The sequence below is a fragment of the Leucopleurus acutus genome (assembly GCF_964270905.1).
Source record: "Leucopleurus acutus genome assembly, chromosome: X".
NCBI classification, from domain to species: domain Eukaryota; kingdom Metazoa; phylum Chordata; class Mammalia; order Artiodactyla; family Delphinidae; genus Leucopleurus; species Leucopleurus acutus.
In genome coordinates, this window is record NC_139148.1 from 26,797,751 (window position 1) to 26,824,785 (window position 27,035).

The 27,035-nt window shown below is 40.1% G+C and overlaps 1 protein-coding gene across 4 annotated transcripts in view; it reads right to left on the bottom strand.

Moving 5' to 3' along the window:
- DMD (dystrophin) overlaps positions 1-27,035 on the bottom strand; it is a gene marked incomplete at its 5' end in the record, with an annotated part of 2,126,456 nt that overhangs the window by 19,525 nt on the left and 2,079,896 nt on the right. For all 4 annotated transcript variants that reach the window (XM_082864911.1, XM_082864912.1, XM_082864913.1 and 1 more), the window contains 2 exons: positions 15,770-15,893; positions 16,996-17,239. In XM_082864911.1, coding sequence (XP_082721037.1) covers positions 15,770-15,893; positions 16,996-17,239 — 368 coding nt within the window. The remainder of the gene's footprint in view (positions 1-15,769; positions 15,894-16,995; positions 17,240-27,035) is intronic.

Sequence of the window (27,035 nt, forward strand, 5' to 3'; positions counted from 1 at the left end):
ATTCAAGTACTTATCAAAAGCCAACTATGTGCCAGGCAACGTTCTGAGTACTGGGATTATAGCGGTACACAACCAAAAAGCTGGCTCCGTGGAATTCACATCCTTATGGAGGCACTCAGGCCTCAGAAAAGAGGGTTAGGGAGGGGCAGTGAGGAAGGCTCTTCAGAAAGGGGAGTCTAAGAAGCCCTCGTTAATAAGGGGCAGATGAGCCAAAATGTTAGGGACTTGGGGCTGGGAGCCACGCAGATATTTGAAGGAAGAGTGCCTGAGACAGGGGGAATGGGAAATGCAGACTCTGAGAGGAGAGTGTGATTGGCTTGCTCACAGAAGAGCAAGAGGAAGGCCAGTACGCACAAAGTAAAGTGACCGAGTGTTGGGGGGAACGTGCTTCTCTGGCTCAGGAATTTAGACATGGTCACGTAACCTGCTTTGGCCAATGGAGTGTTAGATATGACATAAGCAGAGCCTTGTAATGTGCTTAAGTGGTTGGGCTTGCTTTCTTGTGCTTATGTGCCATAAGAAGTACATGGTCCAGTGGTCTTCTGACCCAAGGGGGATGAGAGACATGTGGAACAGACTTGACCCCAACCCACAACTTGGGGTCCAGCCTAGTTGAGCTCCAGCACAACTCCAATCAACCAACAAGACGGCCTGAATGAAAAATATGTAACTTGAGAATTTTCCGATTATTTTGTTACAAAGCAATAGCTGATCGATATACTCTGTTTTAAGGCATCGAACTAGTAAGATACCAATATTTATGGGTTATCTAATCATATGCTGATATGTGGCTATAACATTATAGGCGGCCCAAAAATCTTGACTCTAACAATACTGGTGGCCACAAGCCTCCTCCCACAAAAAAAAAAAAACCTCAAGAAAATATTTATTGAGTCCCAACTGTGTACACTGGGAACTTGGCCAGCCCTCATCCCTACTTCACTGATCCATTGCCTGCTCAAATAGCACTGCTAATGGTTCAGGGATTTCTAACTTAGGTAACGGCAGTTCTTTAGCATTAACACTTCAATTTGATTCTATTCTGAGGTGATCCCCACAGATATGCATAAGGATCCTTTTTGGATTATTGGCCCTAGTTTTCATGGTTTGTCTGAAGTTGGTCCAAAGAAATGACTGAAACATTAAAAAAAAAATGAATGTTTCAAAATAAGGGAAGACATAGTCAAAGTTAAAATAGCACTCTGATATAGCATAATATGATAGACACTGCTGAAGTGAAGGAAACAGGAGATGACTCAATTTAATCTGAGATCAAAGAAGTGAAATGGTTTGCTATAGGCAAGATATTCTTTAATTCTTCTGAAATTCACCGTGGTTTTAGGCTTTCTACACGGGATGATATCGAACTCACCTCCCTTTCCTCAATTCAAATGATGATAATGGTTTAACTTGCTTAAAAAGTGACCTTAGCCAGAATTGATGTAAGCTGGGACACAAGAATCCTTACACCTATGATTTTGTTTACACCCAAGCAAACTATTTTCTCTTTATACAAAAGGAAGCTGTGTATTAGAACACTATTTTGTCTTAAGAAGGGGGCTGTGTATGAGCAAATATGCCCACCCCTATTTTTCTTTGGATTGCTTATCTAAATCATATATTTTGTTTTTAACCAATTTCCAAGTTGATGTGTGACTACTTTGTCATTCCTGCCTTTCTCTAGTTTCCCTTAAGAAAAAAAAGATCTATCCAGTACCTGATATTTACCTTCAGTGACTTTGTGAAATTATGACTTGGGGTAGATGGTTTCAATTTTACATAAAAATGCTGTGTTTAAGTTCTTTACTATATTAACGGTATACAATGATGATGTTGATTACTAGTTGGTTTAGTGCTGAATAGTGATGAAAGATACTGAAATTAGTAGCTACTATTCGTTTGTAAAATTTTTATTGAGATATAATTGACATGGAACGTATTAACTTTAGGTGTACAACATAATTATTTGAAATAAGTATATACTGCGAATTGATTACCACAGTAAGTTAACATTCATCACCATAGTTACAAATCTTATAAAAGTTCTCATCACAAGAATAAAAGATTTAATAATCTCTTACCAACTTTTTTTTAGTTGAAGTTTAGCTGATTTACAATGTTGTGTTAGTTTCAGGTGTACAGCAAAGTGATTCATATATATATATATATATATATATATATATATGTATATGTATTCTTTTTCACATTCTTTTCCATTATAGGTAATTACAAGATATTGCATATACTTTTCTATGCTATACAGTAGGGCCTTGTTGTTTATCTATTTTATATCTGTTAATCCCATACTCCTAATTTACCCCACCCCCTTCTCCTTTGGTAACCATAAATTTGTTTTCTATGTCTGTGATTCTACTTCTGTTTTGTAAATAAGTTCATCTGTATCATATTTTTAGATTCCACATATCAGGGATATCATATGATATTTGTCTTTCTCTGTCTGACTTACTCCACTTAGTGCGATAATCTCTAGGTCCATCCATGCTGCCATGCAACTTTTAAACATACAGTACAGTACTGTTAACTGTAGTCTCCATGCTGTACGTTATATCCCATGCAGGACTTATTTATCTTGTAACTGGCATTTTGTACTTTTTGACCACCTTTGCTCATTTTGCCCAGCCCCTACCTCTGGCAGCCACCAGTCTGTTTTCTGCACCATTTTTCATTCGCACTAAAACTGTGCACAAGGGTTCCCCCCTTTTCTTCACGTTCTCACCAACACTTGTTATGTCTTGTCTCTTTGATAATAGCCATTCAAACAGATGTGAGGTGATATCTCATTGTGGTTTTGATTTGCATTTCCCTGATGATTAGTGTGATGTCTAGCACCTTTTCATGTACCTGTTGGCCAGTGGTATATCTTTGGTAAAATGTCTAATTGATCTTCTCATTTTTTAATCAGATTGTTTTTTCTCGAGTTGTATGAGTTCTTTATACATTCTGAATATTATCTCCATATAAGATATATGATTTGCAAATATTTTCTCCCATTCTGTCTTTTCATTTCTCGATGGTTTTGTTTGCTGTACAGAAGCTTTTTATTTGATGTAGTCAGATTATTTTTGCTTTTGTTGCCTTTGCTTTCGGTGTGAACTCAAAAAGTCATCACCAAGACTGATATCAGGGAGCTTACCCCCTATGTTTTCTTCTAGGAGTTTCATGGTTTCAGGTCTTACATTCAAGTCTTTAATCCATTTTGAATTGATTTTCATGTATGGTGTAAGATAGTGGTCCCATTTCATTCTTTTGTATGTGGCTGTGCAGTTTTCCCAACACCGTTTACTGAAGAGACTATTCTTTTCGTATTGTATGTTTTTAGCTTGTTTGTTGTAAATTAATTGACCATATGTGTGAGGGTTTATTTATAGGCCCTCTGTTCTGTTCTGTCGATCTATGTGTCTGTTTTTATGCCAATGCCCATACCATTTTGACTACTATGGCTTTGTAATACAGTATGAAATCAGGGAGTATGAGTCCTCCTGCTTTGCTCTTCTTTCTCAAGATTGCTTTGGCTCTTCGGGGTCTTTTTTTTTGTGGTTCCATACAAATTTTAGGATTTTTTGTTCTATTTCTGTGAAAAATGCCATTGGAATTTTGATTGGGATTGCACTGAATCTGTAGATTGCTTGGGGGTAGTATGGACATTTTAACAATATTAATTCTTCCAGTCAATGAGCATGAAATATCTTATTTGTTTGCATTTGTTTGCATCTTCTTCAATTTCTTTCATCACTGTCTTACTTATAGTTTTTAGGGTACAGGTCTTTCACCGCCTTAAATTTATTCCTAGGTATTTCATTCTTTTTGATGCAATCGTAAGTGGAATTATTTTCGTAATTTCTCTTTGTCGTAGTTTGTTATTAGTGTGTAAAAATGCAACAGATTTTTGTATATTGAGTTTTTATCCTGCAACTTCACTAAATTCATTGAGTTCTAACAGTTTTTTGGTAGAGTCTTCCAGGTTTTCTATGTATGTTATCATGTCATTTGCAAACAGAGATAAATTTACTACTTTCTTTCTGATTTGTGGGCCTTTTATTCTTTTTCTCACCCAGTTATGCTGGCTAGGACTTTCAGCACTATACTGAACAAAAGCGGCAAGAGTAGGCACCCTGGTCTTCTGATCTTAGCAGAAAAGCTTTCAGCTTTTCACCACTTAATATGATGTTAGCTGTGGGCTCGTCATACATGGCCTTCATCATGTTGACATATGTTCCCTCTATGCCCACTCTGTTGAGAGTTTTTATCATGAATGGATGTTGAATTTTGCCAAATGCTTTTTCTTCATCTATTGGGATGATCATATGATTTTTCTTTCATTCTATTAATGTGCTATATTTATTCATTTGTATATGTTGAACCACCCATGCAACCCAGGGATAAATCCCACTTGGTCATGGTGTATGATCCTTTTAATGTACTGTCGAATTTGGTTTGCTAATATTTTGTTGAGAATTTTTGCATCTGTATTCATTAGATGTTGGTCTATAGTTTTGTTGTAGTGTCCTCATCTGGCTTTGGTATCAAAGTGTAATGCTGGCCTTGTAAAATAATTTTGGGGGTGTGATTTCCTCTTCAATTTTTTGGTAAATGTTTGAGAAGGATTCGTGTTCTTTTTTAAATGTTTGGTAGAATTTGCCAGAGAAACCATCTGATTCTGGGCTTTTTTGGGGGGGCGGGGGGGACTTTTGATTATAGATTCCATCTCCTTTCTCATCGTTGGTCTGTTCAGAGTTTGTTTCTTCATGATTCAGTCTTGGCAGGTTGTATGTTTCTAGGAATTTATCCATTTCTTCCAGATTATCCAATTTGTTGGCATTTAATTGTTTTCAGTAGTCTTATGATCCTTTGTATTTCTATGGTATAAGTTGTACTCATCTCTTCATACATTTCTGATTTTGAGTCCTCTCTCTTTTTCTCTTGGCGAGTTTGTCTAAAGGTCTATTTTGTTTATCTTTTCAAAAAGAAAAAAAAAGTGCTTCGTTTCATTGATCTTTTCCATTATCTTTTTCATCTCTATTTCATTTATGTCTGCACTCATCTTTCTCTCCTTCCATTAACTTTGGACTTTGTTCTTCTTTTTCTAGTTCCTTGAGGTGTAAAGTTAGGTTTGTTGTTTGAGATCTTTTTGTTTCTTGATGCAGGCATTTATCTGTATGAACTTCCCTCTCAGAACTGCTTTGCTGCATCCTGTAACTTTTGTTATGTTGTATTTCCATTTTCATTTGTCTCAAGGTAGTTTTTGATTTCTCCTTTGATTTCTTCATCAATCCATTTGTAGTGTGTACAGTAACACACTGGTATGTTATTAAATATTCCCATATTTGTCAATTTTCCACTTTTCTTCTTGAAATTGATTTTTGGTTTCATAACACTGTGGTCAGAAAAGATGCTCGATATGATTTCAATCTTCTTAAATTTACTGAGACTTGTTTTGTGGCCCAATATATGATCTATCCTAGAGAATATTCCATCCTAGAGAATGTTCCATGTACACTTAAGAATGTACTCTGCTGTGTTTGGATGGAGTGTTCTGTATGTACGTTAAGCTCATCTGACATAAGATATGGTCTCATGCTTCCTTACTGATTTTCTGTCTGGATAACCTATCCATTGATGTACGTGAGATATGGTTAAATCCCCTACTATTATTGTATTGCTATCTATTTTTCCCTTTAGGTCTCTTTAATATTTGCTTTATATGTTTAGGTGCCCCTATGTTGGGTGAATAAATACTTACAAATGTTATAGGAATGACCTCTTTATCATTGTTGTAATGCCCTTCTTTGGGTCTTATTTTAGTGGTTGTTTCAAAGTCTATTTTGTTTGATATAAGTGTAGCTACCCCAGGTTTCTTTACATCTTTACATCTGAAGTGCCTTTTTTATAGGCCACATAGGGCTAGGTCTTGTTTCTGTTGTTGTTTTGTTTGTTTTTGTTGGAAAGGATTTTCATTAAATTTTAATTTCAAAGTTACAGAAAAATTCCAATAGTAAAATAGACTCCTAATATACCCCTTTACCTTGATTCACCAAGTGTTAATGTTGCCATATTTGCTTTGTTTCTCTTTCTAAATACATAGATTTGTTATTGTTGTTGTTATTATTGCTGACCCATTTCAATGTAAGGTTCAGGTCCATGACCCTTTTTTTCTAAGTACTTGGAACCACATTGCACTATATTATCATCTAATTTGTAGCCTATATTTAAATTTCACCAATTGCCTTAATAATTCATAATGTCTTTTATAACTATAACCATATATGTGCATATGTATATATTCCACCCCCACCCCGGAACCTAGGGTCATATGTTGCATTTGTCTTGTGTCTTTCCTTTCCTTTCGTTTTGTTTTACGTATAGTTGATTTACAATGTTGTGTTAATTTCTGCTGTACAGCAAAGTGATTCAGTTATACATATATATATTTAATATTCTTTTCCATTATGGTTTATCATAGGATATTGAATATAGTTCTCTGTGCTATACAGTAGGACCTTGTTGTTTATCTAGTCCATGTATAATAGCTTACATCTGCTAACCCCAACCTCCCACTCCATTCCTCCACCAACCTCCTCCCCCTTGGCAACCACAAGTCTGTTCCCTATGTCCGTGAGTCTGTTTGTGTTTCTCAGATAGGTTCCTTTGTGTTGTATTTTAGATTCTACATTTAAGTGATATCATATGGTATTTGTCTTTCTCTTTCTGACTTCACTTAGTATGATAATCTCTAGTTGCACCCATGTTGCTGCAAATGGCACTATTTCGTTCTCTTTTTTATGGCTGAGTAGTATTCCATTGTATATATGTACCATATCTTCTTTATCCATTCCTCTGTTGATGGGCATTTAGGTTGTTTCCATGTCTTGGCTATTGTGAATAGTGCTGCTATGAACACAGGGGTGCATGTACCTTTTTAGATGAGTTTTGCACGGATATATGCCCAGGAGTGGGACTGCTGGATCATGTTCTATTTTTAGTTTTCTGAGGAACCTCTGTACTGTTCTCCATAGTGGCTGCACCACTTTACATTGCCACCAACACTGTAAGCGGGTTCCCTTTTCTCCATGTCTTCTCCGGCATTTGTTATTTGTAGAGTTTTTAATGATGGCCAATTCTGACTGGTGTGTGAGGCAGTGTCTCACTGTAGTTTTGATTTGCATTCTCTAATAATTAGCGATGTTGAGCATCTTTTCATGTGCCTCTTGGCCGTTTGTACTTCTTTGGAGAAATGTCTATTTAGGTCTTTTGTCCTTTTTTTTTTTTTTTTTTTACTGGGGTACAGTTGGTCTATAATGTGTTAGTTTCTACTGTACAGCAAAGTGAGCCAGTTATACATGTACATATATCCACTCTTTTTTTAGATTCCTTTCCCATATAGGCCATTACAGAGTACTGAGTTGAGTTCCCTGTGCTATACAGTAGGTCCTTATTAGTTATCTATTTTACATACAGTAGTGTGTATGTGTCAATCCCAATCTTCTGCCCATTTTTCAGTTGGGTTGTTTTTTTGTTGTTGAGTTGTATGAGCTGTTTGTGTATTTTGGAAATTAAGCCCTTGTTGGTTGCATTATTTGCAAATATTTTCTCCCATTCTGTAGGTTGTCTTTTCATTTTGTTTATGGTTTCCTTTGCTGTGCAAAAGCTTGTAAGTTTGATTAGGTCCCATTTGTTTATTTGTTTTTATTTCTATTGCCATGGGAGACTGTAGGTCTTGTTTTTTAATCCGTTCAGCTGCTCCATATATTGTGATTGGAAAATTTAGTCCACTTAAATTTAAAGTAATTTTTGATAGGTGTGTACTTACTGCCAGTTAAAAAATTGTTTGTTTGCTGGCTGTTCTGTAGTTCCTCTGTGCCTTTCTTCCTCTTGCTCTCTTTGTGATTTGATGATTGTCTGTAGCGTAATGCTTAGATTCCTTTCTATTGTTTGTGTATAGGTTTTTGCTTTGTGGTTACCATGAGGCTCAGATAAAACATATTTATAACAAATCTATTTTAAGTTAATAATACCTAACTTCGAATACATTCTAAAGCTCTACATTTTTACTCTCCTCCCTCCGTTTTATGTTTTTGATGCCACGGTTTACATATTTTTATGTGTGTCTACTAACAAATTACTTTGGTTATAGTTATTTTTATTACTTTTGCTTTTTAACCTTCAAACTGAATGTATAAGCAGTCAGCCCATCACTATCACAAGATTTGATTATTTTGAATTTAATTATATAATTACCTTTACTTGTGAGGCTTATGCTTTCATGTTTTCCTGTTACTAATTAGCTAGGACCCTTTTGTTTGAGTTTAAAGAAGAAGTCCGTTTTACATTTCTTGTAAGGTTGGTGTAGTGGTGTTTCATTCCTTCAGCTTTTGCTTGTGTGGAAAACTCTCTCTCCAATTCTGAACGACAACTTTTCTGGATAGAGTCTTCTGGTTGGCAGGTTTTTTTTTCCTTTAAATACTTTGAATATATCATGAAACTCCCTTCTGGCCCGCAAAGTTTCTGCTGAAAAATCTGCTGATGGATTTATGGGGATTCCCTCGTGTGTAACAAGTTGTTTTCCTCTTGCTGCTTTTAAGATTCTCTCACTGTCTTTCACTTGTGACAGTTTAATTATAATGTGTCTTGGTGTGGGAACTGTCCAGGCTTCCTGGATCTAGAAGTATGTTTCCTCCCTCAGGTTAAGAAAGTTTTCTGCTTTCTCTCTCTCTCTTCCTTCTAGGACCCTGTATTAGGAATATTTGTGTGCTTGATGGTGTCCACTAAGTTCCTTAAGCTATCTTCTCTATCATTCTTTTAAAAAATTTCATTGAAATATTGTTGATTTTTACAATGTTGTGTTTCAGATGTATAGCAAAGTGATTCAGATATGTGTGTGTGTGTGTGTGTATATATATAATTTTTTTACATCTCTTCCATGATAGGTTATTACAAGATATTGAGTAGCATTCCCTGTGCTATACAGTAAGTCCTTGCTGGTTATATATAGTAGTGTGGATCTGCTAATCCCAAACTAATAACCCCCCCCCCCCCCCACTTTTCCCCTTTGGCAACCGTAAGTTTGTCTTCTTTCATTTTTCTTTTTCATCCTATGATGGATGAATTCCACTGCCCTGTTTTTGGGTTTGCTCATCCTTTCTTCCAATTCATCTAGTCTGCTGTTGAACCCTTCTATTGTATTTATCGGTTCAGTTATTGTATCCTTAGCTTTGTGATTTCTATTTGGTACTTTTCTTACAGTTCTCTCTCTCTCTTCCTTGGAATGCTCACTTTAATGCATTGTTTTCCTGACCTCGATGAGCATCTTTAGGGCTGTTATTTTGATTTCTCTATTTGCAAAATACTTACGTCAATTTCTTTACGGTCTTTGAGGTTTCATCTTGTTCTGTTCTTTGGAATGTATTTGTTTTCTCATTTGCCTTGACCTTTGTGTTGGTTTCTATGCATTGGCTATAACAGTAACCTCTGCCATCTTGAAGGCGTGATCTCATGTAGGAGGTGAGCCTGGTTTTTCGACCCTGCCCTACCTCTTGGTCATCTCTCAAACTTTTGTGATTGTCCAAAGAGGCTTCTTTGTTTTTAGTGGCACTGAGTAGTTAGTTGAGGGTGTGCCCAGACCTGTCAGTGTTCCAGTGGGGAGGATTTCGGTCAGCACTTAGATGCAAGATGATTGGAAGGCTGACCCCCCCCCCCCCCCCCCGCCCGGCAATAGCTTTTAAAGGATGTAAATAGACCTCTTTCAGGGAAGAAGTGGGAGATGTAAACATTTCTGTATGCCCCCTCTGCACTGAGCTCTGGGGAGATGACAGCTATTTAAAAACTGTTCTTTTGGTATGCTACCATTCCATTGAACCTGTGAACATAAACCGTGCTGGCCACCAGATGTGTGCACAAGCTCCTTTATGGGAGATACCAATGACCTGGAGTGAGGCAGCAGAGTGGGAAGATGGCACTGGCTGGCCTGGCCTGCACGATCTCTAGACAGAGTACTGAAGTCAGCCCCTGTATATGTGTGTTAAATGAATAAGAAGCCTGCCTCTTCAGGCTGAGGCTTGTAAGTTATAAACAAACGAAGAGGACTGTTTCATGGAAAGACTGGATGCATTCCAGTCTGCTGCCTCTAAGCTGTGCACTTGGCAGCAGGGGGCGGGGGCGGGGTTAGCCTTGTTGAGTCCATGTGAGCCCTTTAAGTACTGTCTCGCAGTTCCATAGCCTTGTGGATCTCTCTCACGGACGCAAGGCCCACTGACTTCAAAGTTAGTTAGTTAGGTGTTTGTTTGTGGAGCCCAAAACTTGACTCCTCAGGGAGAAGCTAATAGTTGAGAGTTCTTTCCTGGTTGTGTGTCATCATGCCAGGGATGGGGTTTACAGCAAGACTGTGTCTCAGGATCTCCTACCTGTTTCCTTTTAAATTAATTTTTATTGGCATCTAGCTGATTGATTTAGGATGTTGTGTTAGGTGTGCAGCAAAGTGAGTCAGTTATAGATATACATGTATCCGCTCTTTTCCCAGATAGGTCATTTTAGAGTAGAGTATTGAGTAGAGTTCCCTGTGCTATATACAGTAGGTCCTTATTAGTTATCTATATTTTATATATAGTAGTGTGTATGTCTTCCAATTATTTTCTCCCCTGGTAACCGTAAGTTTGTTTTCTACATCTCCTACCCGTTTTGATGGGGGCCTTTTTTCTGTCTGTTTGTCCAACATACAGGAGTCACTCAGCTAGTTCTTGAATTTCTTTGAGAGGGATCTGTGAGTGGGGGGGAACTCAGGATCTTCCTAAGTGTGCACTGTTCCATAGCCACACAAGGTTATATTGTGCTTGGCTTCGAAAACAAGCATTTTACGGAATGTCTGTTACATAAAAGGTGCTCAAATGGGGAAGAAAGTGAGCAAGACTTAGGCCTTGCCTTGAAGGAGGTTAAGCTCTAGGGAGAAGAAACAAAGTCTAATAAGGAAGACAGAATAAATTAACGCATGATCAAGTTCCCCAAAAAGACGAGTGAAAACGATGGTACAGTTCAGGTTAAGAAGACATCGCGCACAGGGTCGGAGATGGCTGACAGCGTGGATTAGTGAAACGGCATGGTATGTGTGCACGAGCACTGCGGGCTGCAAGTGGAGGTGGGGGATCATGTTTGAAGACAGTGAAAAATTGGGCGCTAGAGGAAGGTGAGTCTACCTTTGAATTTGAACACCATGCTAAGGAGTACGGACTTGAGGCAAACAGGACCCATAAAAAAGGGAGAAGAATAATTAATATACAATCTGAATGTCTGTCAGGGAGGAACGAGAACCTAGAGACAGAGAAACCAGTTAGGTGAGTATTCATATTGTCTGTTCCGTCATGAGGGCTACGAGTCTTTCTCTTGTTTGTTTATGCAAAGCAAAACAGACTGACCTTGATGACTGGAGAGGTGTTGGTGGGGCTTGGCTCAAGAAGGAAGGTAAGTAAAGGGGTGGTTTTAGAGGGTACCTTGGCTGTGAGGATGGTATCACGGGGTATATACATATGTCCAAACTTATCAAGATGTGTACATTTCTTTGTATGTCAATTATGCTTTAATGTAGGTAAAGGGGAAAAAAAGTGTGGAAAATGACTGCCTTTGTACAGTTTAGAAATTCTGGAGGTTGATCGCAAATTTTAGATTGTTGTGGGGTTTTTTTTGGTTTTATCCAGAAAATACTCAGGAGAGAGGTCTAGGCTGACAATCTTGAGAAAAACCTTGAAGCGATGCACTGAGGGGACACATCCTCACCTATGCGGTCAGGTGGCATACATACTTAGCCTGAATCCAATCATGAGTAAACAAGCAGGCAATGCAAAGTGAGAACATTTTACAAAACAACTGGCCTGACCTCTTCTGAAATGTCAGTCAAATGTCAGTCTCATGAAAAAATCTGAAGAGGCTAGGGAAGTGTTCTAGACTCCTTAGGAGAGAAAAAAAAAAAGAGAGAGAAGGCAACTAGATGCAAAGCGTCACCTTTCACGGGCTCCTGAGTGAAAGAACCCAAAAAGCTAGAAAGAATATTATTGGCAGAATGGGGGATATTAAATTGAAATTCGATAATGGTACTGTTATCGCTGTTTACTTTCCTGAGTGTGATTAGGTTGAGGTGTTACTAAGTATGCAACGTAATCATTAAAACTATACAGGCACATAAAATATACATGAATATCTATGCAGGATATATAAAGATGTTTGTTAATGTAAATAGATGTTACTGTCAATAAATAAAGCGAATGTGGCAAAATGTTGAATTAACTGCAGTTCTGCCCTAAGTTTGAAATTGTTCTAAATAAGAAGCTAAGGAACCTTTAAACATTGTTTAAGCGAACAAGTAAAATATAAAAGAATGATAGGTTGGGTAGAAGAAGTTAAGGGAGTCAGAGATAAGCTGTTGGGAAGATAGACTTTGTTCACTTCTAACAGAATGTGAGCTTCATTAGGACATCGTCCCATTTTAAAAGACGTATAGAACGCACATATGGTACCCAGAGACTTACCAGTGGTATTTCCTGGTTTGAGGAAACACTCCAACTCATTAGATCACCCAATATGACTTCACCCATATTTCTCTTCACCCATATTTCTCTTTAAAAAGATTTCTCTTTAAGAAGTCTTGGGGTTATATATATTGAAAGAATGCAACTCTCTACCAGAAAATGGTTCAGCAAATCCCAGCCATCTCACATCTCAGCGTTTCAAAGCACGAGGATACACACCGCATTTATTTCAACACCTGTGTGCATCCTGCAAGAAGATGGTCTTTTTTTTCTTCTTTATGGTGAAGAAAAAAAAGTCACCTTTGAATTCACTCTTTTCATCCAGAGAACAACAGAGCCTATCCATTTTACAGGGGCAAGTCATCTCTTAGGCTAAGCACTTCTGTTCTTGCATTCAGTTCTGCCACGATCCTCTCAGCTCCACGGCCTGACGTGGACTTTAATTTGGGTGCTTTCATAGGCACGCTGCCTCTTTGCCAGTGTTGACAGGCCTAAATAATTAATGCTTCTAAGCACCGAGGTCTGAATCTCACCACTCTAATAATATGTGACTTCGTTTCACAGGCTTTGCTTACTTCAAAAAAAGGCATTAACAACAGAGGTACTAGAACTCAGTTATTTTTGGAATTCACAGACTTTACAAAGGCATATAATAGTCTGTCATATGCTGCGCTATCAATCACTTACAGTCCCAACAGGCCATTAGCTCGACTCAGATCTCATGTGGAGAAAGAGAATCTGATGCCCTAAATCACTGAGGTGTGGTAAAGCTGGGAAAACAACTCCAAACAAACATTTCCTCTTCCTTCAGAAAAGAAATGAAAGCTGGCTTTTCTACAAGCTTTGATTTCTCTATCTCAGTGCCCTCACGCACCCTCGTCAACTTCTTGAGGAATCTTTCTCCTTTCCCAGCAACCCTGGCCCCTCCGTGATCTCCATGTATAATCAGCTGCCGCTCACTGGGAGGCTACCTCTTAGACATAGGCGTCACTGCAAAGTGTTTTACTTTGGGGAATTTTCCTGACCATGGTCCCCAATCCTCCACCATAATAAAATGCACTCATGCCTTGCCTTTTTGTCCCATCAAGTTGGATTAGGCACCTCACCTCTCTATATTCTACTCTCACGGAAGATCCTAAGTATGAAATGAATTCTTCGACACACCATGGGACCAGGCGACAGAGCTTTAAGTGTGACTCAAGGAGTCCCAGGTCTCTTCCTTTCTGTGAGGCAAGAGGGTCAAGTAAACCCAGTTTAGGACCCAGGAAGAAGCAAGCATAGAGCATGCGGTGACTCATGCTGGGCCTCACGAGAGGAGGGGGACAGAGCAAGTATTTGTGGCCTTCATAAAACCCCCTATTGTCTAGCCTAGCACAACAAGAAAAACCAGTAAGCAGATGGCCGGCAACCCCCTGTCATGGTCCTTTTAACAACGGCTTCATTACCCCTGCAAAATGCTTTACTTGTTCTGACCTTTTATTTGCCTCATGAACTCCAGTTTTCTTGGAACCCGTCCTAGGCAGAGAAGACTACTGAAGAACACCACCAGACCGGGCTGACCATTTGGTCTACACACTTTCTATCTCCGCCCTCAGTTGTTACTTGCTAATGTTCCATTAGGGTCTAAAGACCCTTTCTCTCCTCAAGCCACACTCATTTCCAAGATTACCTGACCTTTTTATTTCTGTGAAAAGACAGACCTCTCCAACTTGCCTTCTCTCAGCCACGTCTGAGGAAGCATTTTCAGCTACTGCACTTACGGTGATCCACTGAGCTGTAATTTATTTTCCATTCGATTGAGCCCTTTTCAGCATTTTGACCTCTGGCACTCATCTTCTTCCTGAAACCTAGGCCTGCTTGTGTGGCTGAGCCACGCTGACTCCATTCTGTCAGCTCCATCCTGGGCACACAGGCCTGCCTCCTCCCTCCCCTTTCTGTGTGACGGACTGTGCCCAAGCCAGACAAGTTCCCTGTCAGCTTTTTATCCTTACCTTCATCTGATACAAAAACTGGAAGAATGCCCGTTGCTGGCGCAGATGGTTAATGGTCCTGAGACCACCCCACCCGCCCCCGCCCAGAGGGGAGGAGAAAGCCCCAGTTTCCAGCCGTGCACACATGCTTTGGCCCCTTTAAGTCCCCCTGTACCCCTTTCGGCGGCAGGGGATCACCGTCCACCCGCTGCCGCGCACAATAAACTTCCTAATTGTACTTTAAGGAGTTGCCTGCTTCGTTTTTTGGTCTTGGAGGCTATTATTCAGTAATCCCTCTTCGGTAACCTTTCCAACACTACTCCCCACTCCTTCACTACCCCATCACCCAAACGGAGGTCTTCCCCGAGGCGCCGTGTCCAAGCACCTTTCTCATGTATTTCTCATCTCGCGCCTTGCAGCTGTCAGTTCTGTGGAGCTCACTCTCAGCTCTCTCCAGACTGTCCTCTTACCCCCTCCTAAAACAAACACAGTGTCTCCACATTCAAAAGGATCATTATCTTCTTCCAACCAAATCCTCTCCCCCCATTGCCTTTCCTTGCATTTCTGGCCTTGGGTACTCTATTTTCAAATAAGTCCCATAACTTGGCCTTTGTGATTGCCTCCTAACGAGTCTTTCAACCTGTAGAAGTTTTATTTTTAGTTTTATTTTTACTTTGGGGCAGATAAAACTGCCGGAGTACATCTTTTTAGCTATTTCTCACCTGCTAAATGATTTTCAGCGGCTCCCTGACACCGACCACACACCTCTGCCCAATATTCATGTCACTATAATGTGACCCCAACCTTCCCCTGCAGCCTTCCTTCCTCCCCGACCCCACCTCCTGCTTGGACCCTATCTAACTGGACGAGTGGCTCCTTCCTGCCCTTGGCCCAAGGCCCTCATCTCTACATCTTCAGTTATGCTATACCTTCTTCAACATATGCTCAGTTCCTACTCCATCCTTCAAAACGCTTCACAAATATCAGTTAAAACCCTTCACAAATATCAATTCGTCGAAAAGCCTTCTCTGATCTCCGAAATGAATGAAACTTTAGTACCACGTTGCCTTGTTCTAGCTGAATAGCCAGTCCTTTGCGGGCTAGGACTATGTCTTTCATCTTCGTACCCCAAAGGCATTTATGACAATCCCTTGTCCGGAACCAATATTAGATAATTTAGCGGATGATTTAAACCTCCGAGCAAACAGTTCACCATTTCCAGACCTTAGGAGAGAACAAAATCCAGGAGTAGCTGAGACAGACACTCACCCATGGATTCCGAAGTTTGACTGCCCACCACCCGGAGCAGCATCGGCTGGCTGCTGTCCGACCTCTGAAGAGACGTAGAAGGAGAGGACGCCGTTGTACCATTCACCTTGGCCTCTGCCTGGGGCTGAGGCATTCAAAAGAAAAGAGAATTATTTTTCATAATAAACACGCAAACAAATATATACCTATTACAGACACTCAAAACTCAGAAATTACGACTTTTCCTACTTAGAAACCTCCCAAAGATGGTTACATTTGGGAAATTTCACTGGTGATAAGATCCATGGATACTGTCTGTGTACCTGAATTGTACCCCCTTCTAAGTTTGAAATACATACATTACAGCTACGGTGGAATACGATATAGAAAATGATTAGCCTAAATAACTGAAAGATTTAGAAGGTCATGTGAGAATGGTGAAACCATATGAGACCACAAAAATGTAGTGGAGAATTCTTATTTTTGTGAAGTATTAAAGAACAAGATGGAGAGAACATATCTCAAATTTTTAAATTCCCAGAAAGCCAGGACTGTGTGCAGGTAGGGCCTCCCACAATGCAATATCCTGCTATATTTTCAATGGAGACTTAAAAAAATTATGTTTTAGGGATTATCAAAAGAAAAAACCCAGAGGTATACCAGAAAATAAGACTAATTGGAAAAAAAAAAAAAAAGAGTTCCGGGCTTCCCTGGTGGCACAGTGGTTCAGAGTCCGCCTGCCGATGCAGGGGACGCGGGTTCGTGCCCCGGTCCGGGAAGAACCCACATGCCGCGGAGCGGCTGGGCCCGTGAGCCATGGCCGCTGGGCCTGCACATCTGGAGCCTGTGCTCGGCAACGGGAGAGGCCACAGCAGTGAGACGCCCGCATGCCGCAAAAAAAAAAAAAAAAAAAAAAAAAAAGAGTTCCATTTCAAGAGGTAAAATTTTCACTTTGAGGTAACTAGTGGAAACCTTTCTGTATTTTTTTTCCCAAGATGAATTTTAAATCAGCCAAATAAAAGACATTTTTGTAGGAAACAATCTGGAACAACTATAAAATGACATGCTAGTTGTTCCTCCTCTTCTTATATCCCTTGATATCTAGCACTTTGCTAGGCACATACTAAGTAATTAACAAATCAATGCTTATTACAGTTCTGAAAAGGACTCGGAGTTCTAGTGTTTAGTTTGAAGAGGGGAAAATGATGTTTTGTAAATATCCCATGTTACAGAGAGGTGGCTCTCACTTGCTCCAGCAGCTGCCTTAGCCTATGTAACTGTGATTCCAGCTGTTTATTGTGGTCTTCCAGGATTTGCATCCTGGCTTCCAGGCGGCCTTTGTGTTGACGCAGTAGCTTGGCCTCAGCAATGAGCTCAGCATCCCGGGGACTCTGGGGAGAGGTGGGCATCATTTCAGGAGGGGACGGCAGTGGGGATAGGCCTTTATGTTCATGCTGCTGCTTGAGACGATCATATTCTGCTTGCAGATTCCTGTTCGGCATCAAAGAAGTGGAAAAGAAAAAAAAAAAGGAAAATTGAATATCATCACCAGATTTCTTATACAATGGCAGAGAGATACATCTGACCACCACCAAACACAATAGCAAGCAAAAGGGAGGCACTTAATGAATGGTTTTTATGACGACGATTTTAGTGATGCTAAAAAAACAAAATAAAATTTGAAGCGTCTGCCCGGAATATGTGAGGGGGAGATGCTTTTCAATCTTCTGTACTCAAAAGCCTTATGAGTGCTATGTTTACATAATTAAGCAGCAAAGGAGTTAATCATTTTGTAAATATTTCCTTATACTGTCATGAGATTACAATTCTTATACCTCTGTCAACACTTCGCTTTGCTTAAAAAAATCATCAAATATTTTCAGCAGCAACGTGCAAGAACACAGTAAGAGTGTACCCACGCACCCACCACAGCGCTTTAATACATTTAACATTTGCCATATTTTCTTCAAATTTCTTTGAAGAAATACAATATGACAGTTACAGCTGAAGCTTCCCCACAGATTCTCCTTACTATGATATCAGTTCCCCGCTCACCAATGCCCCCAAGGAGATAATGCCATCCTGAGTTCCACGACCATCATTACCACGAATGCATCCACAAATACTGGCTTGCTGAGATTCGGCTTTTTCGACCCTACAGAAATGGCCATTTCACGTGATTCAATCTAATAGCATTATTTTGCATGTTCTTAAACTTTATGTTTAAGAACGCTGTTGAAGCATGTACATACCACTCTAAGAGTTGCATTTTTGCCTTCAACACCATTTTGGAGATTTATCCATGTTGAAACATAATAGTTCATGATTTTAACGGCTGTAAGGTATTACTCTGCTGCTTGAATATGCCAACAACATTCTCCTCTCAATGAACATTTAGGTTGTTTCCAACTTGTCACTATTACAAAGAGTGACGCAATGAACTTCTGTCTACCTGTCTCCTTGGATACCTGTTTAAGAGATTCTTTACAGAATATATGTAGATGTAAAATTGCTGGGTTCTAGCAACATCTTCAACATTGCTACAGATCACCAAACTGCTCTCCTAAGAGATTTTATACCTATTTACTCTCCCACCAGTAGTGAGTGAGATTTTCCATTTGGTCACATCTTCATCAAATACTTGGTGTTACCAAACATTTAAGTTTTGGTTGATGGGTATATTTTAATGGGCACATCTCTGACTACTGGTGAGGCTGAACTTTTTCTGTTTTGGCCGTACCGCGTGGCTTGTGGGATCCTAGTTCCCTGACCAGGGATCGAACCCACGCCCTTGGCAGTGAAAGCACAGAGCCCTAACCACTGGACCACCAGGGAATTCCCCGAGGCTGAACTTGTTTTATGTTAGTTGGCTTTTCATGTTTCCTTACCCATTTCCCTACTGGGTTGTCTCTGTCTTATTCACGTTCTGGATATGTTCGAGATGCTTATCCTTTGCCAGGTATATGCACAGCAGATATTATCTCCTACACATATCTTAGCATAGCTGACCTTTAACTTTATTCTTGGCATCTTATTGTACAACAGTTTTTAATTTCAAAACACTCCTCCATGTTTCCTGCTTTTTATGTTTTAAGAAAATCCTCCTTACACCTACATTTTAAAGTTCAAAATTTTGTTTTTCACAGTTAGGACTTTACGCAGAATCTTTTATGTTTGGTGTGCACAGAAAATCTAATTTTACTATCCCCGCACAGATAACGTATTAAAGCCAGCCCCATTCATTGTGTAGTCCACCTTTTGTCCACTGATTTCTACGGCATTTATATAATACATCAAACATCCATAAATACACAAGTGTGCTTCTGAGCTCTCTAGTCTCTGCTGTTGGTTTATCTGTCTGTCCCTGTGCAATTCCACACTATGGCTTTAAATACATTGTCTGTCTGGTAGGCCATCTCGCTCCCACTTTGTTTTGTCTTAAAAATTTTCTTGGCTCTTCAGACCTCTCCGATCATCCCTATGATTTTAGTGTCAAGATTTCATATTTCAGGAAAATCCTTGTTGAAATTCCGGGTTTCACTTACACTGACTGTATAGATTAAAATGGGAAGAGCTGACTCCGTGTTATTGAGTCTTCATATCCAGGAATATGGTGAAGCTCTTCAGTTACTCTAGTCTCCTTTTATGTCCATTAACAATGTCCTGGGACTTCCCTGGTGGTGCAGCAGTTAGGAGTCTGCCTGCCAATGCAGGGGGCACGGGTTCGAGCCCTGGTCCGGGAAGATCCCCCATGCCGCGGAGCAACTAAGCCCATGCGCCACAACTACTGAGCCCACGTGCCACGACTACTGAAGCCTGCCTGCCTAGAGCCTGTGCTCTGCAACAAGAGAAGCCACCGCAATGAGAAGCCTGCACACTGCAACGAAGAGTAGCCCCTGCTCGCCGCAACTAGAGAAAGCCCGTGCGCAGCAACGAAGACCCAACACAGCCAAAATTAAATAAATTTTAAAAAAACAGGGCTTCCCTGGTGGCGCAGTGGTTGAGGGTCCGCCTGCCGATGCAGGGGACGCAGGTTCATGCCCCGGTCCGGGAAGATCCCACATGCCGCGGAGCGGCTGGGCCCGTGAGCCATGGCCGCTGAGCCTGCGCGTCCAGAGCCTGTGCCCCGCAATGGGAGAGGCCACAACAGTGAGAGGCCCGCGTACCGCAAAAACCAAACAAACAAAAAACAACAAAAACAAAGTTCTGTAACTTCCTGTGTTTTTCCTCTAGCTTTTAGGTTGAACGCTTAAATCATTTTTCTTATTTTTATGCTTTTTAATAAATACACATAGGGGTATAGATTTCCTTCTTGCTTTAGAATTGATACAATTCTGAGGATACAATTCCAACGGAGGACACCTGTTATTTGATACCCAGCAAATGAGCAGAACTCTATACCTTTCTTCCAGTTACGACGAATACCAAAATAAGATGACGGATTTCTGTGGTTCACAGATGCTGTTTCATCGGGTTAGAGAATGTCCTATCCACAAATGTGGGAGATGTCTGTCTATGAGAAAAGACGTGAGAGGCACGTGGTGGGCAGGCAGAAGAGTTTTCCCATCGTCCCTCGGGGATGGCACGTCTTCCGAAATGCCTAGTTTCAAAATGCTGGATCTCTGCACCGAAGATGATTTTATTTCAATCCAATCTATTTTTTGTTTTTGGCTTGTCTTTTGTTTAAAGCTCTACCCTGGACCTAACGTTACAAGTTTTCTAGGAATTTGTTTAAAGTCATACAGGAAGATCAATCTATGATCTTTTTCATTTGCAGGAATATAGTATCCTATCTGTATTGATTGAAATCCTATCTGCTATCAATCTTCAAGGAGAGTTATATGTGCAGTTTGTTTCATAGCCATCTGCTTTGGCAAAGCAGTAATAAGAAGAAATTCATCAAAATAAGTTTACCCTCAGCCAGATTGTACACATAGGTCCTCTGGGTGTGAACCACCATAAGCAGTTGTTCACATTAATTAAATCCAATTTCTGGCCGCTTAACTGACAGTCATCGAAATGTTTCCGTGAACCTGAAGCAGCATCCAATGTTCACAAGGTTTCATTTGATAGGAATTATCTTCTATTTTTTTTCCCTTGAAGTGTTCACTAAAAGAAATCCACCTTCATTGAAATGTCCCAGTTGGTAACACCTTTTTATGTAGAATCCTATTCAAGACTTTTCTTTCTGCCAGAGTGGGTCATCCACGATGCTCTTTTTGAAAACATTGTTTTTAGACATGGACTTCAGGACAGTACAACAAACGATTACTATCCTCCCACTTACTTTTCACAAAGTTACTGACAGGAGACCACCTTTTCCAGAGACGTCTTTCTCTGGGTCTAGTTTCCCACAGAGCTCTCCTTTACTGAGTTATTTCTAAGTGCCCTTGTTCAGAAACCATGGTTTAATACATACAAGACACCGCACTTCTGTTTTTTATGCTCTCCACTGAAAAACAGAAAAAGCTCATTTGAATCAGCCAGGGCTTCCCAAAGCTGAGCTGTAAAGAATACCAATTGCTCTACATAGGCCTTTCTTGCCTTCCCAGATGTTTGAAATTTCTCTCGGGAGACCATTTCCTTAAAGACCCACATCATTCTTCAGTTTTGGAAGATTCTCGGCTCTTATCGCTTCAAATGTTGCTTCTCTGCCATTTCCTCCATTCTCTCTTCTGAAACTTGTACTAGGTGTATGTTAGAGTCTTGTGGTCAATTCCCCATCTTTCTTTAATTGCTTATTTGATATTTATCTGTTTTTCTTAGTGCTGCGTAAAGTCCTCAGCATCATCTTTTCAATTCCTTATCTTCCCCGACTGGGTCCAGCCTAGAATTTACCCTGTCTATTGAGTTCAGTAGCTTCAATGATGATAGTTTTTAATTTCCAAAGATGTCTTTTCCAGATCCATCTGTACTTCGTCAATTTCTGTTTTTTAATTTATTTTAATAAATGGTATTTCCTTATTTATGTCTTTGAGCGTACTTACAATCTTCGTTGGACTGTTTTATTTTATTTTCGTCTAGGCTTAATTCATCATCTGATGGCCAGTTTGCGGGGGCTATCTCAAGTCTGCGTGTGTTTTGGATTTTGGTTTGGAGACATTTTGAAAGGGGTAGAGTGTGTTTTCTGCTATATTTCGTGTTTGAGTGTTCTCCATTCTATTTCTCTCTCCTTCTGAACTGACAGTTCTCTGTCAAGTGGTTTTATGGCTGTTTCCACTCAGGCAGCAGGGTCTCAGGGCCTCTAGTCTAGGGCTAGATCTTATATTGGTAGTTTGAAGCTCCTACATTGAGTGATATGAACGCAATTATTGCTAATTTCATCACCAGGCAGCATGGTTCAGGTCCTGGCTTCAAGGCTGTGATGCTCCCCTTTCTCAACCATACTTCTCACTTCTTCCCTAGGTTCCATAGATGCATTAGGTCCATGGCTACGTACATATAAGCTGCGGTCCCCTGCTGCAGTCCAAATGGTTCTCTTTTTCATTTTCCTTTCAAATATAAGTGAGTATGTGTCTGTCTCTCTCCAGGTGTGTTTTGGCAGGACCCTGATTTCAAATCTGGCTCTGAGCCCTGACCTGGTGAGGAGAATTTTAATTCCTGTTCTTCCAACAGGAGTTTGAAAGTCCACTGACCAGCGTGTGAGCCCCACACACCGCTCACCACGTCCTGCACTCCCCCTCCCCCCAACTCCCCATTTCTGGTCCACAGAAACGTTCATCTTGTTTTCAAGCCCAACTATGGCTTTTAAACTTTTTTCACTCCATATTACCTACCACTGCACAAATGGTAGGAGAAGAAGATGCCTTAAAGCAAAAGCTAACCTTATCTTAATCAGAAGCCTACCAGGACATGTTGATTTTGTAAATGTACGGTCAAGGTTCCCACAGTACTCGTTCAAATCTCAATCTACCAGAACAGGGTTCAGTGAACCAAACAAGTGACCTCCCCTAAACAAGTATGTGGCATACATAAAACTTCTATTGAGCTCAATAACAAACTTATTTATTTTGAGGGAATAGTTTTTTTCCTGAAGCTCTGAGGCAGGACAAGCTGTCATGCCAAAGGTTCGAAAAGCCAGAAATAGCACCCGAAATAGCTCAAAAGGAGGTATCTTGGCCAGAAACCAAGTAAAATACAAAGTTCTTTGACTTGAGTCTAAGTTCTCTTTTACAGGTATTTATAAATTTTGATGAAGATTACCAAGAAAAACTGATGTGCAAAGAGTTGAATTAGGGCTTCCCTGGTGACACAGTGGTTAAGAATCTGCCTGCCACTGCAGGGGACACAGGTTTGAGCCCTGGTCCGGGAAGATCCCACATGCCGCGGAGCAACTAAACCCGTGCGCCACAACTACTGAGCCTGCGCGCCACAGCTACTGAGCCTGGGTGCTGCAACTACTGAAGCCCATGCACCTAGAGCCTGTGCTCCGCAACAAGAGAAGCCACCGCACCGCAACGAAGAGTAGCCCCCGCTCACCGCAACTAGAGAAAGCCCGCGCGCAGCAACGAAGACCCAACGCAGCCAAAAATAAATAAAACTAAAATTTTTAAAAAAGCTTTAAAAAAAAAAAGAGTTGAATTAGAGATAACTTTTACTAAACATTTCCTGATAAATGTGGTCATGGTTACAGAGCAGTGTTAGGGGCTGGGAAATGAAGCCAGTTAGCCCTTATGAACGAAGTCATTTTCTTAAATTTAAAAACTTCTATGCCAGTACCTTTTAAAGTACATCGTAATGCTGGATATTTTTAGACGCAGTATTTATAAAGCACATAGGGGATATCATTCCCATAAAAGATCAGTGAGATACCACTGTTCCAGGGTGAGTCATTTTAAACGTTAACCACAAGTACATAATCTGCTCATTTTAACAGCTGGCTGTCAATTTATATTGTTTGTTACAGATATATATTTTGCTTTTCTTGAAGTTATACATGTACGTTTCACCCCTATTGATTCTCTAATTGTTAGACGGTATTTGTGGAGTCATTTCAACGTAGATGAATATATGTCAGGGATCAGACAATGACTCCACAGAGAATCTGTTTAGGTTCTTGATTATCTTGTAAATTATATTTCTCTGGTAGCTCCCTAAAGAACACGAATTCAAATTCACTTCACATGGTTTCTGTCATCACGATTTCTTCCTGCAGCCAGTCTTGCTAAAAAAAAAACAAAAAAAGTCTCCCATCCATTATTAATTTCTTACTCTCCATAGAGCTTAAAAAAATCCCTCCATTCTACAACTATGTAGCTGTATCTGATTAATTTTATGTCATCATGTGTATAAATGTGGTTGTCAGATACAAATTTACATTAAAAATTTTTTCCTAACTAGCTAATGGATATAAGAAACAAATCAAAAAAAAAAAAAAAAAGAGAGAGAGAGAAATCAAATTGGCCTTACCTCTACCTGCTGAAAGCATGAAAGCACCTGGTCCCTCATAACAAGCTACATGCTAGTTATAATAAAGAACATTACAACAATCTTTGTGTAAGTTCTATTAATTTACTGATGTCAACCAAGTGTTTTCAATGTAGGTCATGTACTCTTTAAATGGAACTTCCGTACTGTGTGTGATTATATCATTGAAGACCACTTTCCAGTGATCACTGTCTTAACAAGTCTTATACATTAAACTGTATATCAAAGCATGAGCACACACAGGATCCGTTTCATAAAGTGGGAACAACTACAAAGGTCTGCATCTAAAAAGATTAGGCCCAGAGAAATCTAGCTTTACCCTCATACAGTGTTAAAAGCAGCTAAATCATATCCACCAATCTGGATTCAGGCAAATGTAGTAAATCACACAGAACTATTACAGCAACTATAAATCTAGCAAATTAGCAGTTTCTAAAAAAAAAAAAAGGGAAAGACAAATTTCGCAGGCGTGAGGTATTTTAAAAACTGGAAATTGCACAGAGCCTTTTTCAATTATAATTAAAATATTTAAAGCTATACTGTAAAATTTTATCAAACACAAAGTCAAAAATACCCCTAAACTAGATGGAAAGAGACATTAATATGCCTTGGCACTACCAGTGTTAATTACGGAGCCGCTCACAGGGTGGGAAGTAAAAATATGCATATTTTAGGTCTGCCTTAAGCAAAACAGTAAAAATGGCAGGAACCCCCCCCCCCCCCCAGGCTCTTGTTTCTAATCCTCTTCTCTTAACATTGTCCCCTTGTAATGCATGTAGAGCTCTTAAATTCCAACCCCTTTCCTACTGAATAAACCTTACTGGGATTTTATAATAATGTACCATTTCTTCCAGTGATATCTGCATTTAAAAACGATGTTGAAGCAGGACTTCCCTGGTGGCGCAGTGATTGAGAATCTGCCTGCCAATGCAGGGGACACAGGTTCGATCCCGGTCCGGAAAGATTCCACATGCGGCGGAGCAACTAAGCCATTGCGCCACAACTACTGAGCCTGTGTGCCACAACTACTGAAGCCCGCGTGCCTACAGCCAGTGCTCCACAGCAAGAGAAACCACTGCAACGAAGAGTAGCCCCCGCTCGCCGCAACTAGAGAAAGCCCACACGCAGCAACAAAGACCCAAGGCAGCCAAAAAAATAAATACCTTTACTTATAAAAAACGGTGTTGAAGCAAGTAAGGAAAAATACGAGAAGTTTTTTTTGGACACATTGCCTTTTTGGTGCCTTTTATCACCCATGGCTGAGGTGGGAATTGGAACAGGGTTTGAGAGCACGGTTCTGGAGTTAGAAAGACCTTGATTCACAGCCAGGCTCTGCCAGCTGCTGAGGCTGGGCAACTGACCTAAGCACTCACCCCACCAGGAGGTTCAGTGAGCCAGTGCGGTCTACATTCCCTAGGTACAACTTTGTGAGAACCAGACCCAGCCCAATCTAAGTGTTCGTAATTATTATGACTTCTTCCTCTATATTGTGTACTCTTTGGATTTGGAACCTCAGGTGTGCTGAAAGCTTCTTACCAAAGGAAAGCACTTAAATTGTCTGAAATAAAAGCAATCTAATAACACCCACTGAACTTGGCAGAATATATATATAGAGAGAGAGACAGCGAGAGCGAGAGAGCGAGAGAGAGAGAGAGAGAGAGAGAGAGAGAGAGAGAGAGAGAGAGAGAGAGGGAGAGAGGGAGAGCGTGAGCGCTTAGAAACTGATTCACCATTTGCTCTCTTTAATTCTTGCCCCCCCCCCCCCAGTCATGATTGTAGCTACCCCAGAATCTGGGAATTGTTGTACGTTTTCCATCATCTGTGCTATAGTAAAGCGTATCACAGCTGAGCATCTGGGCAAAATGAAATCACTGAGCTAAGATCACTAGGATGAGATTTCCTTAGATTCCATCAAATCTGCTGGGCATGTGACAGAATGATAAAATTCTGTGCACAGATTACTGCTGTAATAAACTGTTCAGACCAAGTCTACAGGGTTAATGTACTTACATATACTCTATTCTCAGGATTTGCCCTTGACATAGTGATCTATATCTTTGCTTGAGCTCCATGAGACAGAACCTGACAGTATTAATGGGCTTTAGTTTTTTTTTTAATCTTCAATGAGTGAGATATTTTTTTCACAAATTCCTGATCAAGGACTAACACAGTATTGTCCAAGAATAAATGTATTAATCAAAAGTTCAACACAAGAAGAGAAGAATTCATTCAAAAAAATCCTGTTATACCTGGAAAGAAAGCAGACAGACAAAACCCAAGACAAATATGACCGTGACTAGTCTTAACCATACACAAAGCACACTAGGACTGGAAAGGTTTTAGAAGTGAGGAAGTCTAGTCTCCAGGAATAGTACCATTGGGAAAAGTGTGTTTCAGTTTTCAGACAAATACAGTAAAATATTAAACTTTCATTGTTTGTGGTCAGCAAAACGCTGTAACGGTCTCTAGGAGAAGCATAATTTTAGGCTTTGTGTGTCCTGGCTTGAATCCCTCACTAGTAGTTAAGACTTGGCCTTAAATTCTCCCAGTAAGTTTATCTTGATGGCCTATTTTTCACTTCCTGGCATGCCCTGCTATATACTCTTGCCATATTTGATCCTACGGTCTCCTCTATTACAATGACAGAAACTACAGGATCATTTCTTTAAAGGAAGTCCCAGTACTCGTGCACAAATGTTCACGGCAGAATTATCCATAACAGCCATTAAGTGGAAGCAACTCAAATGTCCATCAACTGCCACATGAATGTTTTAAAATGTGGTATTTCTATGCGATAGAATATCATTCAGTAATAAAGAACGAAGTACTAATACATGCTACCACATAGGTGTTCCTTTAA